General features: G+C 44.5%; 1 protein-coding gene across 6 annotated transcripts in view; it reads right to left on the bottom strand.

Annotated features, from left to right (window-relative positions):
- Positions 1–279: 279 nt before the first annotated feature.
- The window catches only part of spata6 (spermatogenesis associated 6), a 156545-nt gene continuing 136075 nt past the window's right edge, over positions 280–20749 (bottom strand). For 5 of the 6 annotated variants that reach the window (XM_038794301.1, XM_038794300.1, XM_038794305.1 and 2 more), the window contains 3 exons: positions 8635–8734; positions 4786–4871; positions 280–703 (listed from right to left, as the gene is read on the bottom strand). In XM_038794301.1, coding sequence (XP_038650229.1) covers positions 544–703; positions 4786–4871; positions 8635–8734 — 346 coding nt within the window. In that variant the 3' untranslated portion in view covers positions 280–543. The remainder of the gene's footprint in view (positions 704–4785; positions 4872–8634; positions 8735–20749) is intronic. The other variant, XM_038794303.1, reaches the window with a different exon arrangement.

The raw sequence follows: 20749 nt of genomic DNA, 5'->3' as shown, positions 1-20749 counted from the left end.
TTTTCACGAGATGGCCTTTGATCCTAACATCAACTTACTATGATTTAACCGAACGTACATAATTTAAGCAAGCTGAGCTGTCGAAAGCCAGTTATTTAAACTCTCCAAGTAGTAAAACAAAGTATTTTGCTGCAAAATCTGAGCATGCCAATGCTTTTTTGCTATTTCTAAAACTAATTTGCAGGGTCACGATCTATTGAATGCAAAAATGTAAAATGTTTAATAACTTTAATGATCCTGGAACAGTTAGTTAAATCATGCACTCCCACTTCTTGTACACAAGTTGTAAAATAGAATTTATTTTCAAAATAAATAGGGAAATTGCTGAAAATCTAATTTTTTCCCTGATAATATCAAAAAACAAAAGTAATCATGATTATTATGGACATTAATTATTGCTACAGGTGGAAAACATATTGATAATACAATTAATTATTGACCATTATTTATGAATTCTAATACAATACCAACAGGTTGGAGAAAAAACCCCAAACCTGATACGAACACAGTAACTGACAGAAATTATATTGGTCTATGCAAACTTTATGTGCTATCTGCAGTTTTCTTGTACATAGTTCTGTAGATCCTTTCTAGACTTTCTTCAAAGATTGCCCTGTGAGGCTTTCCTTGATAAACAGCAGCCCGATTCGACCAATAATCACCATCTCCCAGATGGACAGAAGCATTTTGCTGAAGCACTGAACTGTATGGGAACAGAAAGAAGTCCGGATTGTACATCTGTACTAATTTTACAAAGCTTCCAACTTTTTTTAATAGCAGTTAATAAACTCACTTCAGAAATCAGTAATTTGTTAGAAAGTAACTAAAATATTTTAGAAGGAAAATTTATAATATATGTCTACTATTTTCACAGAGTTTTCAATTTCTAACAGTAGAACATTATAATGTCATAGATTGAATACAAATTAAGTTAAGATATATTGTTCAGGATAAAAAAGTGACATGGTTACAGAAATCAAATGAGAAGATGAAAACTGAAGGCCAAGTGCTAAAGAAACAAATGCCAGGAATTTTTTCAGGGGTTCTTCACCCGCTACTGTGATTTGGACTTCCACTGTTGTGAGAACTGATGAGGAGAACCCCAGGCAATATTCCAGGCAAAAAAAAAGTGAAGCAAATGTGATAGTATCACGGGCTATAGTATTTTACTGATACTGGACCGGCCATATGCATCAAAATGTTTTTTTCTGATTCTGTGCATTTATGTACTGCGAGATATGGGAGTCATATGAAGTTCAGTTGAGGATAACTAAAATCAGGGTTAGGTACTTTTTGGTGCAGCCATTTGGGCGCGGCCGTTTTGGCGCGGCCGTTTTGGCGCCAACCCGTTTTGGCGCCGGCTGTTTTGGCGCCGGACGTTTTGGCGCCAAAATAACATTTCTTTATTATTAGCCTCAGGTGAGTTGACTGGTGCGGGTGCGTTGAGTTGGGTGCTGGTGCGTTCTATCACCATCTGTTTATATATTGGCGTTATATCTTGGCATTATTGACGTTTTGGCACCAAAATAACATTTCTTTATTTGTGAATTAGCCTCAGTTGAGTTGGCTGGTGCGGGTGCGTTGAGTTGGGTGCTGGTGCGTTCTATCACCATCTTTTTATATATTTTGTAACTAAACCAATTCGCATACCCATATGATGGCTGAGGCAGTATCAACGAAACGTGGTAAAGAAAAATTTGTTCATAACGGATTCCTTTACGTCTTTGACAAAACAAGCAAAGGTGACAGCGAAGTGAAATTTTGGTGTTGTGATTAAAAAAACCGGTGCAAAGCACGTCTCCATACTAAAGCTGCAAACGTGGTGAGGCAGCTGAACAGCCATTCGCATGATGCTTCTGCTGCACAAGTAGAGGTTGCACTCGTGAAAACTAAAATAAAAAAGAGAGCACAGGAAACCCTTGAGGCACCGGCTGTAGTTGTTAATGAATGTTTGACAGACATATCCCAAGCTAGTCTACCAGCCATTCCTAATATATCTGCTTTGAGGAGAATGATAAGCAGAAAGCGTAATTATGTATTGAACGCCCCCACCAATCCAAGTGATTTACAACAATTGATTGTGCCAGAATGCTACAGGATATATGTCCCTCAACCAGGAGTGGAAGAAAAATTTTTACTTTGTGATAGCGGACCAGGTCACGACCGGATATTAATCTTCGGAAGACAGAGCTGGCTACAGCACTTATTGACATCTGATATGTGGTTTGCAGATGGCACATTCAGTATTGCTCCCAGCCTCTTTTCTCAGATATATGTAATTATGGTAAAAAAAACACGGAGGAGTTACTCCTACGGTTTATGCTCTTTTGCCCAACAAGCAACGCACCACATATACGAGAATGTTCGCATTATTGAAAGAAATCGAACCCAACTTGAAACCCAGTTCAATCGTCTGTGATTATGAACAAGCTGCGCACAGTGCTATGAAAGACATATTCCCTGATGTTCAAATAAAAGGATGTTTTTTTCATTTAGCGCAAAATATGCAAAAACATCTAGCTAGTATGGGGTTCCGTAGTTTGTATAACACTGATCCAGATTTCGCGTTAAAAGCTAAAATGATTATTGCCATTGCCTTCGTCCCTTTGAACAAAATCGATGAATATCTGGATGCTTTAGCGACCCAACTGCCGCAAGAACTTCAAGATTTACTGAACTGGTTTGAAGATACATATGTTGGTCGTCTGAACAGACGAGGAAATGGTAGGCGAACACCTTTATTTCGCCCTGAGATTTGGAACCTTTATCAGAGAACATTAAACGGGGAAGACCGCACAAACAATAATGCGGAGGCAGCCCACCGTCGATTGAAATATGAACTTGGCATGCATCATCCCACCATATGGAAACTAATTGATGGCCTGCGTAAAGTACAGAAAGGTAGAGATACATATTATGAAAGGTTACTAGCCGGCCATGAACCGCCACAAAAACTAAAAAAGTATAGAGATGCAGATAAAAGAATACATGAAACTGTTCTTAAATTTGAAAACATGGATGCTATCGAGTACTTGAGGAGCCTTGCTCATAATTACCAAATGAACTAAACTAAAGGTTTTTTAACTTTAGTTTTTAACTAAATGAACTAATTTAAGGTTTTTAACTAAATGAACTAATTTAAGGTTTTTAACTAAATGAACTAATTTAAGGTTTTTAATTTACAATAAAGATAAAAGAATACATGAAAGTGTTCTTATATTTGAAAATTTGAGTACTTGAGGAGCCTTGCTCATAATCACCAAATGAACTAAACTAAATGAACTAATTTAAGGTTTTCTGTCGTCTGCGCCCAAACGGCCGCGCCAAATTGGCTGCGCCCAATTGTCCCATGGCGCCCAAACGGCTGCGTCCAAACGGCCGCGCCAAAACGGCCGCGCCCAATTGTCCCATCCCCCTAAAATCAATATTGGTGGATATAAAGCAACAATAATAAAGCAGACTGTAGAAAGCAACGTGAGGGATCCAATTTCTTTTCAGCCAGATAATAATAAAAGACCACCTTGGTATTTCAAGGGATACATTGAATAGAGCATTTTAGATGATTGGGAAATGGTAGATTTTTAAATAATTCCAACAACATCTGGTTCTTTGGGTGCGATCTAGTGGACCCGTTCGCCGCAGACGCAAATTTCATAATGGCCGCTAAATCTCGCAAGCGGGCAAAAATTGGATTTGCGTGGGCGAGATTTCAATTTGAGATGTTCCCTGCCTCCATCCCGCCATTGACATAATCAGATTCACAGCCAGCAAGGAAGTGAACCAGGGCGGCATGGTGGCGCAGTGGTTAGCACTGCCTCATTGGCACAAGGACCTCTGTTCGATCCTGGCACCAGGTCACTGTCTGTGTGGAATTTGCACATTCTCCCCATGTCTGCGTGGGTCTCACCCCCACAACCCAATAATGTGTAGGGTAGGTGGATTGGCCATGCTAAATTACCCCTTAATTGGAAAAAAATGAATTGTGTACTCTAAATTTATTTTTTAAAAGTATGTGAACCTGATTTGCAAAGATTTGAATACATTTTAATGTAATTAATGGGCCGTACGCCATAGCACTCACCCACAACGTACCTTTCTCCCACGGCAGTGTGACATCATGCCAGCGCTAATCATTACTGGTTTTCAAAAGCGAAAAACAGTCATGTTGACCATGTAAGGGGAAGAACGTGCCTGTTGACCCCTGGGGTTGAGGGACAAGGCTGGGCATTGCCCCATGGCAGTGCCAATGACGTCCCTGATACTTGTATGATGGTGGTCGGGAAAAGAGTGCTCCTGGTACCTCTGTGGCGGAGGGAGATGGGTGGTGCCACAATGCTTGTTGGGGTTCCTCTATGTCCATTGGGGGGGGGGGGGGGGGGGAAGAGCTATATCTTAAGTGCAGATTGGGGCTCCACTCATGATGGATGGCACCCTGAACTCTGTGGAGCCGGCCTTTATCAGGCCCCGCAGAGTTACAACATAAACCGCAGAATTACAACATAAACCACTCTCCCAGAATTTCTGTCCACTAAGTTTCAGAAAATCTGATCTGAATACTGAGCTGTGTTTCTGGAGAGAAATACGCTAGTTTTCAGTCAGATGCCCTGACAAATTTTGAGAAAATTCCATCCATCGTCTTAAATCTATGATGTTGGCAGGTTAAAAAGTATGTCACTGTTAAAGAAATAAGCCCTCCTACTTGGACACTGTCTGAAGTTTATCAACATCCAAACAAGTTTAAAAGCAAGACTCAAAGCATGTTAGAATATCCAAATACATCTGTACCTGTGATGGTCCAAGGTCTCACACAATGAATTAACAGGTGAGGTAGATCTTCTGGCTGAAGGATAATCGACCTCAGCAAAAGAATCCTACAACATGAAGCAACAGTCAAAAAATCTGATAATTATCAACAATTTTGGATCACTATTTTTCGCAGGCACGTTAACAACATTCTAAGAGATGCAAAGCTTAATGCTAGAGTCTCTTTTAAAATAAATTTAGAGTATCCAATTATAATTTTTTTCCCAATTAATGAGTAATTTAGCATGGCCAATCCACCTATCCTGCACATCTTTTTGGGTTGTGGGGTGAGACCCACGTAGACATGGGGAGAATGTTCAAACTCCACACGGACAGTGACCCGGGGCCGGGATCGAACCTGGGTCCATGGTGCTGAGGCAGCAGTGCTAACCACTGCGTCACCGTGCTTCCCCATGCTTAAATTGTAACATTTCTTCCTAAACCCTTTGCAACCTGCGATGTGATACAAATCTCAAAACCTTTTTCCAGTTGATTGCACAACTCTTTCACAGTGTGCAACACTGTTTAACTTTATTATTAAGTTTTTTTCTGTTTGTTTATCAGAGTAGAGTTTGGAATAATTTTATTTCTGGTGGCCCTGTAAATAAATGCCTTATAGATGGTTAGACATATAATAAAGTGCCGTCTCATCTGTCTTAACTATCTATTTTCACTCAACAGTTAGCTCGGCTTTGTGGAAGTACTTTAATCCCTCAGTCAGAAGACTGTGGGTCCAAATCTCATTCCTGGATTTAAGTAAATCATCTAAACTGATAATTTGGTACAATATAGAGAGTGTGCTGCATTGTGAGAGATCCTAACATTTGATCAGATGTTAAACCCCATGTGGTTGTTCAGGTGAATACAAAAGATCTTGGGTGCGGTTGTGGGGCTTCGTTGCTCCCAACTTGGTGTTGGGGCAAGGCCGTTGAATCTTGCAAGAGGCCTTCATCGGGAAACACGACATTCTAAACTTCTTGCAGCGTGTTGCGATCTGGACCTCTCTCTCGCTGGGTGAGATCCAGGTGTGCACACTTAAATGAGCCATTAGGCTCTTTTAAATATGCGCTCACCCAATTCATCTGGGGCCTTGGATTCACCAGTCTTGCCAGCGAAGCCTCAACCGGGTGCTGTTTGGTACTGGTTCAAAGTTGTGAGCCAGTCATGATAGTACCTCAGGAGTGCTAGGCTGGCAGTGCCCAGGTGCCAGGTTATCTGTGCCAGGGGTTGGGCCCAGGGGGACCTTACCCATATGAGGTGGGGTGAAGGGGGGGGCTCGAGGACCCTGGTAAAGATATGTTGGGTGCAGTTGGAGGGTCCTGATGCCATGGTGGGTGCGCTGAGGGGGGGGGTGTCGAAAGATCGCGGCTGCCTTTAAAATCCACAAGTAGTCTTCCTGTACTGGCGAGTTCCAGAAAGTGAATTAAAGAGTGACTTCGACAGGGAGTTACTCATTGAGGCCCAAAAATATTCAAAGTGTCATTGAATGGCAGGGTCTTTTTCAGCGCCGACGTTCAGCAGACTTTTTGTTCGCTAAATCGTGACCTTTGGATGGGATTTTATGGTGTGGTGGTGGCCTCACTCATCATCAGTAGGTCAGGTGTAGCCCTGTCCTGGCCACTTCTGGGAGACTCCACCAGTTCAGATATACTCAGTGGATTCCGTGCGTGTAAATACCGACACAAGAAGCCAGAGCTGTGAGCCTCCTTTTATTAATGGTGGGTCAAGAAAAGTGGTCGAGGCAAACAAGGGTCTCTATACAGTGACTACGAAACTTCTAAATAGATGTGCATCCTTTAACAGTGGTAAGAATTTACATGGTCCAAGCTATGTCTTCAATGGAAGTATTTACAAAGGCAGCTGAAAATAAGTTCCAGACCATGCCATTCTACAGGGGTTACAGTTGAGGCGAGCCGGAATCAGATCAAACCTTACGTTAATGGCATCCTGACAAGACCCTTGAGCTTTGCACCAGGCCTGGCTGCCATCCAATACAACCAGGGTAACTGTGTTTGGCATCTTCCTCTTCCATCTCCTGTTTCTTGTCTTCCTCCAAGTCCTACTTCTCCTCTTGCTCTGTTGAGCAATGTCCTCCAGGGCTATAACACAAAGTCCACACCTCTCTGGAGGGAATAGCAGACCACCAAAATGAACAAGATCCTTGAAGGAGTGTATTACATTGACTGCAAACTGCCTGCTCCAGGATCCTGAAACACATCTTCAGACACCCGAAGGCCTACGTAATATTGTCCTTGTGAGCAGTTGGCTTTGGTTGTAGTGCGTCTGTGCAGTCTCGACTTCTCGTGGAGGGGACAGTAGCCATCTCTTTAAGGGATCTTTCTTGTCCCCTAAAATCCAGTTTGAGACAGAGGTAGGGTGAAGAGCTGCAGCAGCCGAGGATGAAAAAGCCGAGGAGGAAAGCAAGTACACATTTGCATAAATCTTTTGTGGTCGCAGACCAACTGAACATTGAGGGAGTGGAAGCTCTTTCCGTCGATGAATATGACTAGCTGGTCACTTGGTACATTAATGTCACATGTCTGCAATTGATTACTTCCTACACTTGGGGGATCCAGTGATGGAGGTGAAACTCACTGCCTTGTGAGGCCCTGTCTGCATGGAATTGAATATATTATTCAGCTTTTGCAAATAGGGCATTAGTGACTTGCGAGATGCAATGGTGTGAAGCCATTCACAAGATGCCACCAAGTTCGCAGCTGATCCTTGGTAGGAGCCAAAAGCAAAGTTCAAGATCGCAGTGACCTTGACGGTTATTGGCAGGGCATGGCGAGCAATGCTGCAGGATGTTAGGTCTTTGGTGGTGAGGCCACAGATCTCTCTGACTATCCACTGGTTCTCAGTCAGTTCTAAATATCTCCTTCTTTGCAGGATTTCTGAGGATATGGTTTTCATTTCCTTCCTGTCCCTCAGCCCTCTCCTCTGCATTCCCAATGATCTGTCCTTCTTGAAGAGGATATTGCTCCTCTTCTGCCACTGGACCCCAAACCTGAGATGCATGCCCACATTGTCAACTGCTGCCTTCCTTGTACTCTGTTGGCCCCCCTAACTGTGTTTGGTAGCCTTCCACTTCTTTTATGGTCCTTGATGCCAGTAGGGCAATGACCCCCCCCCCCCCCCCCCCCCCTGGGCTGCCTAAGCACCTCCCTGCAGCCTGTGCTAACACATTCATATTTGTGTGCCAATGGTTGAGACCCCCATGCGCAGTGCATCCTTTCATGGGCCTACCTAATTCCCTGTGCCAGCAATGACAGGTTGCCAACAGTGTGTCCACCTGCTTGCATCTGGCCTGCCTCGACTCAGTGCAGCCAGTGCGTCCAGGTCAAAATGAGTCCTTTCACAATCTTAACTTACCATGGTTAATGGTTTGGGTAGGATTCCGGAGCTGTTTTCTCCCCATCCTGGTGAAACTTTCTGGCACTTTGAATGACATCAGGATACTGGCTCATCAGACAGTTCTGGTATTCCCCCCACCCCTCTGTTCCCTCCCCTAGCAGGAACTGAACATCCAATCTTTGATTTCTCAGCCAATGGGAGGGGAAAATAGAAGCCACAACACCAAAATATGATGGACAAATACATAAAGCAATATTTATTTCAAAAAATAGAACCATAACTGAATATATAAAGTAGATGTCAGACATTCATGAACTATGCTAAATACAAGCAGATTGAAATTCAAATTGAATTATTTAGTTTCTCTTCAGTTGAATTCCAAGATTAAGCTCATAACTGACTCCAAGCTTCGTTTTCTGTTGAATTTTCAGTTTCTAATTTGTCACACTATGTAAATCAAATCATTACAGTACTTACAAAATGCAGCCTTTGTCTTGCACTATTTGACTTCAAAACATTTAGTACTCGCTGATGGATCTCCTCCCATTTTGTTGGTCCAGAGCATTCTGGATAAAATCTAAATTATAAATAAAGCATCCACATTGATTTATATCACTGGTAATAAGAGCAAAGTTCCGACATTATGCACTATGGAAGGGTATTGATGGAGTTGGGATAGGACAGAATCTTGCCCTCTGAAGATTTTCTGAGATCGCAACCAAAGTTTTATCTCCAGCCACCCTTGTGATCTTACTGGAGACAGCCAATAGGAGGCTGGACCTCTGCTTGGCTTGATCTGCAGCATAAGCAGTCAGATTCTAGTGGCCTTCCCAATCTGGTCCCAAGTGACCAGTTACTTGCCATGAATTGGCTACCTGCCGCTATGCCGGGTGGTTAGCTACTTCCATTGCTCACCTGTCTCTGGCATGATTGCCCAGAGACGGCATAGCTTTGGGTGGTTGAACCAACAGACACGTCTGCTAATTTTCCCTGCACATGCCTCAAAGCTACCTCTGTGTGGCTGGTAAGAGCTGCCCGTTTAAGAAGTCAAAATGCAGTGAGGAAGAATTAAAATGTAAAACGGTAAAGGTAAAAGCCCCAGGTTTTACTTTCACAAAGACAACACTATCTTTGCACTGATACACATATGATCTTGTATAGAAAAAGAAAATTTACATAAATAAGCCCTCCCAAGATACACATACGTTTAAAATTGCCCAAGCTGCATGGCAACTATATCTGCTTCATGAGGAATTGTGTTCTGTCACTCCACTCAATTTGCGACTTTGTTGCAAGAAAAGGAAGGCTCGACCACTGTCAGGTTTTCATCACCAAGGTGGTTTTGTTATTTTTGACAGTTCAAGATGGTGGCTCACCACCTTCTCATGGGTAATTAGCGATAGAAATATATGCTGGCCTAGTCAGTGATATCCACATCACGTGAAAGAATAAAATTATTGAAGTAGGACAAAAACTGAAAATACTGGAACAAATTCTGCAGGTCTGACAGTATCTGTGGAGAGGTAGCAAATTTAAAACAGATTTGAGGAGAAACTTCTTCTCCCAAAGGTTGTGAATCTGTGGAATTCCCTACCCCAGAGTGCGATGGATGCAGGGAGTTAGACAGATCTTTAATTGGTAATGGGTTGAAGGGTTATGGAAAACGGGCATGACAGTGGAGTTGAGGCGAGGATGGAATCAGCCATGATCCCGTTGAAGATATTTAGGCTCAGGAAGCCAAATTACTTATTCCTGCTCCTAGATCATTGGCTGGATTCTCTGGGCTGGAGACTATGTCCCCATGCCGGCATGAAAACGGTCGCGTTTTATGCCAGGAAAACTGGCTCGAGCTGCCGATATGGCCTGGAGAATTGCCAGGTCCGTGGCCGCGCATGCGCACGGCGGTGATCTGCAGCGACCGCACCGTGCTTCATGGCGGACGCCACTCATGGAACCGACCCGCAAAATAGTTCCTCCCTTTGGCTGGCTTGCGTGCCTCGGACCACCCCACCACAATGTAGGGTACTGTTAGTGGCACATAAAGAGATTAAAATGTGTGAATGGCAGAACAGGTGAGCAGAGTGTAAAGGGCAACTAGAAAGTTGCTGAACTCAGTGTTTAGTCCGGAAGGCTGTCACATGCCTAAATGAGGCGTTGTTCCGCCAGTTTGTACTGGGCTTCACATGAACATTGCAGCAGGCCACGGACGGACATGTGGGCGTGAGAGCAGGATGGTGTGTTGAAATGGCAAGTGACAGTAAGGTCTGGGTCCTGCTTGTGGACGGACTGGAGGTGTTCTGCAAAGCGGTCACCCAGTGTGCGATTAGTCTCTCCAATGTAGATTAGACTGCACTGGAAGCAGCAAATGCAATCGACCAGATTGAAGGAGGTGCACATGAAGCACTGCCTCACTTGAAGCGTGTTTAGGGCCTGAGATAGTAAGCAGGAAGGAGGTAAAGGGGCAGGTGTTACACCTTGAAGTAAGATATTATTACTTCTGAGAATGTCATTAATGATCAAGAAGCAGTTGTAGATAGATCTTGGTAGACTATGGAAGAGAAATAGTTTTGGAAGACATAACCAGTGTAAGTGTTGACCGCAAAGGCTTTGTATCACAGCCTCAGTTTGACTGAAACTGACAATATTTTCAACAATAAAGCTAATCTTTAACACTGTCTGCCAGACAGATTCAATGCTGTTTTTGTTCAGCTACTCGATGAAGAAAACCCCTATTCAATCCTTCAAATTCAGACATATATTGATTAAATTAAATGATATAAAATATTTTAATAGTTCAGCTAATTAAATGCTTGCATGATAGCGTAACAATTTGGATAGTCAAATGATTATTTTCAGATTAATGTTGCTCTTTTAGTCAGGCATAATATGAAATATTTATCATTTCATATTTCTGGTTTTGTGAAAAGGATGACTGTTTACTTTGATAATAATGAAAAAGTTTATTTTTCTGACCCAACATGAATGCACTTAGTTAATTGTAAGTATCTATCACTGAGTATGAGGTGAGAGTGACTACTCTTGGTATTTGACCAAGCATAACATCAAGGAGTCCTAGCAAAAGTGATGTCAATTGGAATCAGAGGAAACATTCTCCCCTAGTTGAGTCATGCAAAGGAAGATGATTGTGGTTGTTGGAGACCAATTATCCAAGCCCTAGGGCATCACTTCATGAGTTCCTCAGGGTAGTCTCCTAGGTTCAACCATCTTTTGCTGCTTCATCAATGACTTTCCCTCTATTAGAAGGTCAGAGTGGGGATGTTTGCTGATGATTTCACAGTGTTCAGTGTTCACAACTCACCAAATACTGAAGCAGTTCATGTCCACATACATCAAGATCTCAACCACATTCTGGTTTGCGCTCAGAAGTGGAAACATTTATGCCACACTAAATCAGTATTACCATCGTTAAATCCCCACCATCTGTAGCTTGAAGATTACCACTGACCAGAAACTTAACAGCACCAGTCATCTAAACATTGTGGCTACAAGAGCAGGTCACAGGCTCCGTGTTCTATGGCTGGTAACTCACTTCCTGACTCCCCAAAGCCTGCATACCATCTAAAAGCCACAAGTTAGAAATGAGATCGAATACTCTTCACTTGGCTGGAAGGGTGCAGCTCCAACAACATTCAAGAAGTTTGATACTATCCAGAACAAAGCAGCCCACCATTAGGATTCAATCTCTCTGCCATCAATGCATAGTGACAGTTGCATGTACCATCCACAAGATGCACTGTAGCAACTCCCCTAGGCTCCTCCAACAGCACCTTCGAAATGCATTTACCACTATATCTAAAAGTACAAAGACAGACTAGAACACCACCATGAGCAAATTCCCCTCCAAGTCACACATCCTGGCTAGGAACCATATCATTATTCCTTCACAGGCATTTACTCAAAATCCTGGACCTCTTTTCCGAACAGCGCTGCATCTCCTACTAGCACATGAACTGCAGGGGTTCAAGAAGGTTACTCAACACTTTTCACAAGAAATAGCAACAAATGCCGACCTTCCCAGCGATGCTCAGATCCCATGAACAAATGAAGAAAAGGATGCATTGTCAAGTTACTGCAATGGAATCTCAACTACATGTAACACCATGCTCCACCTCAAATCAAACATGTATGATTGGATATCTGAAGTGTTTCCTGCATCGAAGAGTTGTCAGACCAAGAAGCACTAAACTAACATTTTATTGGAAGCAAAAGTGGATGGAGTTTATTGAAAGGAAAAATGTCTGAATAAAGCAGTCAAGTCCTTTGTGTAAACATTTGATATGTGTATATTCCTGTTATAGCAAGGATGTGCTGGAGCCTTTAACATATAGTCAATTCTCTTGCATCTAACATTTTTATCTCACCAATCTATTTTGTAGAACAAGTATTCAGTGGAACAATTTTTATTGGACAGATATAGAGAATGATGGTTCAGCCATTTGCCACCCCTATCCACTAGTCTGTGCTATTGTATAAAGCAACTGTATTGTAGCTTTATTTCGTGAAATTTAGATGTTCAAAGTCAATGTGACATTTATGTTAGATCCATGGTTTCCTACCCCTCCTGATTGTCTGGAAGTCTCCTGGAATCAACAATTAATTTAATGCTTTTTGAAACGCAAAAGAAAATGTGGAAGGAACGTTTGTGGCTTTTGTATGCAGAATTTCTTACTTGTCACATTTAAGCCTTTCCTCTAAGTCCTTCCTACTCAGTGTCATGAAAGAGACATTGTGCGCTGTGTGGAGATGCCAACACTGGGTACGTGGCATAGGTGGCATAAGTTTCAACTGAATCCAAAACTAGGCAAACGGTGAGATGGATTCACAAAACATACTGGGCGCAATTCTCCCCCCACCACGCCGGGTGGGAGAATCGCGGGGGCGCCGGGCGAGTCCCGCCACGCCACCCCGGCACCCGCACGCTATTCTCCCAACCCCCCAAACCGGCGCGCTGAGACTTATGGCTGGCCGCTCGGGGAATCGGCGCTCGCTGTTTGTAACAGGCGAGCGGCGATTCTCCGGCCCCGATGGACCGAGCGGCCTGCCCAATACGATGTGTTCACGCCGGCGCCAACCACACTTGGTCACTGCCGGTGTGAACAGCGCACAAATGCTGCGGGGAGGGGGGGGGGGGGGGGGGGGAGGGATCGAGCACCGGGGGGGGCGCTCAAAAGGGGTCTGGCCCGCGATCGGTGCCCACTGATCGGCAGAACGGCCTCTCTGAGAGATGCGCTCCTTTCCTCCGCCGCCCCGCAAGATCACTCCGACATTTCTTGCAGGGCGCCCGCGGGGAGGACGGCAACCGCGCATGCGCTGGTGAGGAGCGGCCTCCGACGCCGGAGTGAAACACTCCGGTTTTCACTCCGGCGTCGGCACTTAGTCTCCCGTTGGGAGAATCCCACCCACTAAGTCATAAATTATTAATTGCAACAAGTTGAAAACAGAATTAACTTTAATCTATATTTTTTTTAACATAGAAATGCGGTACAAATAGAATGCAACAAACACAAAACAACTGCACTCCATAAAACTAAGAATTTAGGAATTTGTTTAATTTAAACAAGCTTCATTTGAAATAAAGTTCACGGGCGCGATTCTCCGCCCCCCACGCCGCGTGGGAGAATAGCAGGAGGGTCTCCCGACATTTCTCACGCCCTCACTCTATTCTCCCCCCCCCACGCCCAACCACCGCCACGAATCGCCGCTCGCCGTTTTTTTCGACGTCGTGAAACGGGCGCCAGATGCCCGTTTGGGGCATCTGGGGACCCGATTGGCATGGCAGTACCACGGCCATGCCAAGGTGGGCATAGGCCCGCGATCGGTGCCCACCGATCGCGGGCCGTGCGTCCGTAACGGACGCACTCTTTTCCCTCCGCCGCCCCGCATGATCAAGCCGCCACGTCTTGCGGGGCGGCTGAGGAAAAAGACGCCAACTGCATATGCACGGGTTAGCGTTGTCCAACCTGCGCATGCGCGGCCGACATCATCGGCCGCGTCAGCCGGTGTGACGCTTGACGTGCGGCATTGACGACCGTCGTCAAGGCCGCGCCGCCGTGACGCACGGGGCCATGCTCCTAGCCCCGCCCGGGGGGGAGAATCAGCCCCGGAAGTGGGCGTGAAGGCTGCCGTGGGTCACAGCCTGTCCCATGCCAGCCTTTACGATTCTCCGCATTTGCGGAGAATCTCGCCCCACATGTTTCATAGAATTTACAGTGCAGGAGACCATTCGGCCCATTGAGTCTGCACCGGCCCTTGGAAAGAGTATCCTACTTATGCCCACATTTCCACCCTATCCCCATAACTCAGTAAACCCACCTAACCTTTTGGATACTAAGGGGCAATTTAGCATGGCCAAACCACCTAAGCCGCACATCTTTGGACTGTGGGAGGAAAGCAGAATACCCAGAGGAAACTCAAGCAGACACGGGGAGGAAATGCAAACTCTACACAGACACCTGAGGGCGGAATTGAACCCGGGTCCCTGGAGTTGTGAGGCAGTAGTGCTAACCACTGTGCCACCATGCCGCCCTCTATATGACACCTTTGTATTTGAGTAACTGTACAAATATCAACATGTACAAAAATTATTTCAGAATGCAACGGGGGGAGGGGGGAGGGGGGGGTAAAATTGGAAGAACTTCAATTTTATTTTGTTAAAGAAACTGCTGTAAAATCTCGAACATAACTTGCGTTCAAATTTAGGAAAATAACTTAAATTTTCCAAAAAGGACAAGTCGCGAGCCCCCAGCTGCAGCCTGTGACACCCAGGGGACGACACCAACTCTGCGGTATTGCTGTCGCCAACACACTCCACCACCCCAGAGACACTCACCTCCGTTGGTGTTGTGAAGAGCCTCCTGAGGCACTATTTGGTGTGCAGAACAGACATGCTGCAGTACATCAGGTGGAGGTGGGAACCCCCAAGGGAGCAGACCGTCGGAGGGCGGCCCAACTCCATGGTCTAGCTGTTGTCCAGATGGGTCTCATGCTTCTGGAAATGTCAGTCCCATCAATGCAGGAGATGCAGCAGCAGGGCCAGGGACGACATGAGGGCTGGCCTCAACAATTCCAGTGCCAGTAGGTGCAGTTGGCCCTGGGTCACTGTCAGTGTGGAGTTTGCACATTCTCCCCATGTTTGCGTGGGTTTCGCCCCCACAACCCAAAGGTGTGCAGGGTAGGTGGATTGGCCACGCTAAATTGCCTCTTAATTAGAAAAAATGAATTGGGTACTCTGAATTTATAAAAAAAAGTTTATGCCCTGAGTGGAATTATTTGCTATGTAGATAGTCCAACTAGGGAAGGGGCTTAAGTAGATAGTCCAACTAGGGAAGGGGCTGTACTGGACCTGGTATTGGGGAATGAGCCCGGCCAGGTGGTAGAAGTTTCAGTAGGGGAGCATTTCGGGAACAATGACCACAATTCAGTAAGCTTTAAAGTGCTGGTGGACAAGGATAAGAGTGGTCCTAGGATGAATGTGCTAAATTGGGGGAAGGCTAATTATAATAATATTAGGCGGGAACTGAAGAACCTAGATTGGGGGCGGATGTTTGAGGGTAAATCAACATCTGACATGTGGGAGGCTTTCAAATGTCAGTTGAAAGGAATTCAGGACCGGCATATTCCTGTACGGAAGAAGGATAAATACAGCAAATTTTAGGAACCTTGGATAACGAGTGATGTTGTAGAGATGGCAGATGGAGCTTAATCTGGACAAATGTGAGGTAATGCATTTTGGAAGGTCTAATGCAGGAAGGGAATATACAGTGAATGGTAGAACCCTCAAGAGTATTGACAGTCAGAGAGATCTTGGTGTACAGGTCCACAGGTCACTGAAAGGGGCAACACAGGTGGAGAAGATAGTCAAGAAGGCATACTGCACGCTTGCCTTCATTGGCCGGGGCACTGAGTATGAGAATTGGCAAGTCATGTTGCAGCTGTATAGAACCTTAGTTAGGCCACACTTGGAGTATAGTGTTCAATTCTGGTCGCCACACTACCAGAAGAATGTGGAGGCTTTAGAGAGGGTGCAGAAGAGATTTACCAGGATGTTGCCTGATAAGGAGGGCATTAGCTATGAGGAGAGGTTGAATAAACTCAGTTTGTTCTGACTGGAACGACGGAGGTTGAGGGCGATCTGATAGAGGTCTACAAAATTATGAATGGCATAGACAGAGTGGATAGTCAGAGGCTTTTCCCCAGGGTAGAGGGGTCAATTACTAGGGGGCATAGGTTTAAGGTGCGAGGGGCAAGGTTTAGAGGAGATGTACGAGGCAAGTTTTTTACACAGAGGGTAGTGGGTGCCTGGAATTCGTTGCCGGAGGAGGTGGCCGAAGCAGGGACGATAGTGACATTTAAGGGGCATCTTGACAAATACATGAATAGGATGGGAATAGAGAGATACAGACCCAGGAAGTGTAGAAGATTTTAGTTTAGACGGGCAGCATGGTCGGCACAGGCTTGGAGGGCCGAAGGCCCTGTTCCTGTGCTGTACTTTTCTTTGTTCTTTGCATCCCATGGAGAGGAATTGTCCAACAAGATTCAGCTAGAGAGTCAAAAATCTGAAGAGGAAGACTGCGCTGAAGCACAAGCTACTCAAGTTTTACCAAAGAAACAACTGTCAAGATTTTTCCAACTCAAAGTGATAGAAATCATAACTGAGAATGACCTAAACAGGAAGCGCATTGCCAAAGTGAACACAGCATTCAATGATGCCATGAACTGCTACAAGGAGATCTACCGGGAAAAGCAAAAGAAAGTTGAGCAACAGTCCGTGGATATATTTTTCAAGCCTGTTGCTGACCCTGGCTCTTTGTTCCATTAGCTCCACTGGGACCTTGTTGTTTCAATTCAAAATCAAGTGTCCTTTAAAAGATCCTCAAAATCAAGAGACAAAAAAGCCTATGCAACAGCAAGGTCTTCCTCCAAGCCAAAGTGCCCAACATCAAGGCTCTAAATCACTCAAGGCTGCCTCCACTGAAATGCATTAGGGATGTCCCCAAGCATTTCTGAACATATTAAACATCACGAGCAATTCATGGTGGCCAACCAAATTGGGAGAATGTTAATTTGAGAGGGCACGAATGAAAAGAAACACTGGGTATGATTTAACGTTCTCATTGCGCCTGATTTGCAATGCTCAAAACGCCTCATGAGATTTAATTAAATCTTGTGAGACCTTGCAATTTGGATCTCGCCCTCACTGGGCGTGAACTTAACTATGACTTTAACAGTGATTTATATGGGAAACCGTGCTTCACTTAAAAGAACGATTTTCAGGAAATAAAAAAATAATGAAATAATGCTCACTGCATTATTTTTTTAAGTCAGTTAAACTGTAAAACATTCAAATATTTTAATTATTATCCAATGTCAGTTGGAATGATACATCATTATTACGAATTTCAAAAATGAAAAATTAATATTATTTTTCATGCTTTTCTTAAACATTCATATTTCTTTCTTATTTATCTAATTTTCTATAGATGAGATGGACCGAGAGGGATTGGGATCTACTGCCTTTGGACAATAAGTGAAGATTTGTAGAAGAAAATGGAGGCATTTGGGGACATTTGGAGAACGGTTGTGTAGCAGTAATGTTGCTTGGCTTTTAATCCAGAGCCCAGATTAATGCGTGGGGGCGTGGGTTCAAATCTCACTGCAGCAGTTGGTGAAATCTGAATTCAGTTAACAAATCTGGAATATAAAGTTAGTCTCAGTCATGGTGACCATGAAGCTATCGTCAATTCTCGCAAAATTCCATCTGGTTCACCAATGCCCTCTCGGGAAGAAAATATGCCATGCTTACCTCCTCTGGCATACATGTGATTCTAGACCTACAGCAATCTGGTTCACTCTAAACTAACTTCTGAAATGGCCTAGCATGCCACTCTGTTCAAAGGTAATTAGGGATGTGTAACAAATGCTTGCCTTGTCAGCAACACCCACATTCCTTGAAATAATTTTTTAAATGCTTAAAATTCTGTATACCGATCATCAGGCAAATGAAAAGGTCTTTGAAATTGCAAGAGCAAAAATAATTTTAAAAAATGACATCCAGAAAAGAAAATGTAATTTTATCGACCATTTAATCAAAGCTGAAAAGTCACCAAGATCTCTTCAGGCAAACTGGAGGGCAGCAGAAAGAGGGGTCGACCTAGACGCAGTTTGATGATGGAAGTCACAGAATGGTTGCAGATGAGCTACAATGGATGGATGGCACAAGACAGACGAGCATGACATACCATGACAGCAGAGCTCCTGGCAGCAGCCAATGATACCATTATTCAACTCTGTACTGACGCAGCACTAAGCTTACATTATTTGTGATGTGGAGATGCCGCCGTTGGACTGGGATGAGCACAGTAAGAAGTCTTACAACACCAGGTTAAAGTCCAACAGGCTTGTTTCAAACACGAGCTTTTGGAGTGCTCCGAAAGCTCGTGTTTGAAACAAACCTGTTGGACTTTAACCTGGTGTTGTGAGACTTCTTACTGTACATTATTTGTGACTTTCAGTTCTTCATCTGAGTGATGGGAAGGAGAAAATATCCTGGATTTTGGGTGATGTCTGATACATTGGGCAAGCTGAGCACTAACATAACTCCTGTTTGTAGCTGCCATGCTGAAATGTCAGCGAATGACAAAATGAAACATGAACTCAAAGGCCTGAATTTTACAATCCCTTTCGGATTAACTTTGAGGCAGGGGGAAGCAGGAAATTGTCCACGCTGACGTGGATGCAATTTTATGGTGGGATGAGCCGGCCCTTGGACGGGAAGCTTGGTCATATCCCTATTAAGGCCCTTATGTGGCCACTTGAAGGTTTTTCCTACCCAGGCTCAATTTTCAAGCTGGCTGGTGCCAGATATCTCAGGGTGGGAGACAGAAAACATTAAGAGCCTCAATTGATACTGGGTAATGATTGTGGTGGGTGGTGGAAGGGTTGGGGAGAGAATGCTTATATCGCTAGCCACCTTCCGACTGGACAAAGCCCTCCATTCACGTACCCACTCTACTCTCTCTCTCCCCTCCCCCAACCAAGGTATCTACTACCGTCCCCTCCCTGGGATCTGTAGCCACCGAAGTTGGCCACTTCCCGACCTAAAATGGCGATTTACAAAGCACGCAGGGAAAATTGGACACTTTAAGAAAGACAAGCAGGCTGCAGAATCTTCCTGGGTATTCTGCCTGCAAAGAAAGCAGACAGCACCGAAACCAGCAGTATGCATATTAATGAAGCGATCCCCGGGAACAATGGATACAACGATTAGCTACATTTGGGACATTCTACAGCAGGTCAGACTTCCCGGCGCCAATGGGAGACTGAAACAAAGGAGACAAACAAGCCAGGAAGAAACGCCCTGCGATCGAGGGACAGCCTAAGTATTGGGGGGATTCATACCAATCAATTGGTATGAGATCCAATCGATTGACAGTAAGCTCGGGGTCCGCCCAAAAGGGCGCAAAGCCCCTGGGACCTATAAAAGACAGGTCCCAAGTTCAGTTCACTCTCTTAGCCGGCCCTCCCAGAAGAACACCTTTGCAGCAGCTCTCCAAGAACTTGACCGTGAGAAGGAGTGGCCTGGCCAACAGCTACACCGACAAGTGTCCAACCAACGCACACTACAAGAATAGACACTCCTGACCCCTTAGCCCATACCAACTGGGAAGCCTGCAGTCTCAGGACAGAACAAGAGGCCATTGTTCCCTGATCCAGTGGGTTCCCTTATCGAAGATAAGTATTGGCTCATAGTGGTAGGAATAGTTTAGTCCGCTGGTATTAGTTGCATGAGTATCGATTTACTGTGTAAATAATAAATGCGTTTGATTGAACCTTACTAACTGGTGTATTGAGTCATTGATCTGAACTTGAACTTGAACCTCGTGGCGGTATCATAAGGATACCTGGTGACTCTAGAGCTAAGGAATAAAACAGAGTCAATTGAGTTTAAAGCACACGCACCAGAACGAGCAACAGATCCCTGCCACTTAGCTCAAAACCGGTTCCCAGCACTTCGTCCCAGTCAGGGGGCTGTAGTGCCTTTTCCGGCCACTGCAGCATTGCACCTGCATGGGCTGGAGAGCTGTCAGCTGAACACTTTAGTCAACAGCTCTCAAAGAATCAGAGAATCGTTACAGTGCAGAAGAAGGACATTTGGCCCATCATGCTATACCCTCCAAACATGCATAATGACTTAGTGCCATTCCCGTTTTTCCCCATACCTCTGCACATAGTAATAATTTAATGCCCTCTTGAATGCTTTGATTAAACCTGTCTCCCCCACACTTCCACATGGTGCATACCAAATCCGAACCAATCATGTGTTTTTCTCACATCACATTTGCTTCTTTTGCAAATCATTTTAAATCGATGCCCCTTTGTTCCTTTTACGAACAGGAACAGTTTCTCCCTATCTACTCTGTCAGTGCCCACATGATTTTAAACATTCCTATCAAATCTCCTATGGGCCTTCTTCTCTTTAAGGAGAACAGTCCCAACCTCTCCTCACAACTTAAGTTTCATATCCCTGGAACCATTCTTGAAAATCTCTTCTGCACTCTCTCAAATGCGTTAA

This window comes from Scyliorhinus canicula, chromosome 4, assembly GCF_902713615.1.
Source record: "Scyliorhinus canicula chromosome 4, sScyCan1.1, whole genome shotgun sequence".
Classification (NCBI taxonomy): Eukaryota; Metazoa; Chordata; class Chondrichthyes; order Carcharhiniformes; family Scyliorhinidae; genus Scyliorhinus; species Scyliorhinus canicula.
Note: the sequence above shows the minus strand (reverse complement) of the source record. Positions and strands in the feature narration are given on the sequence as shown.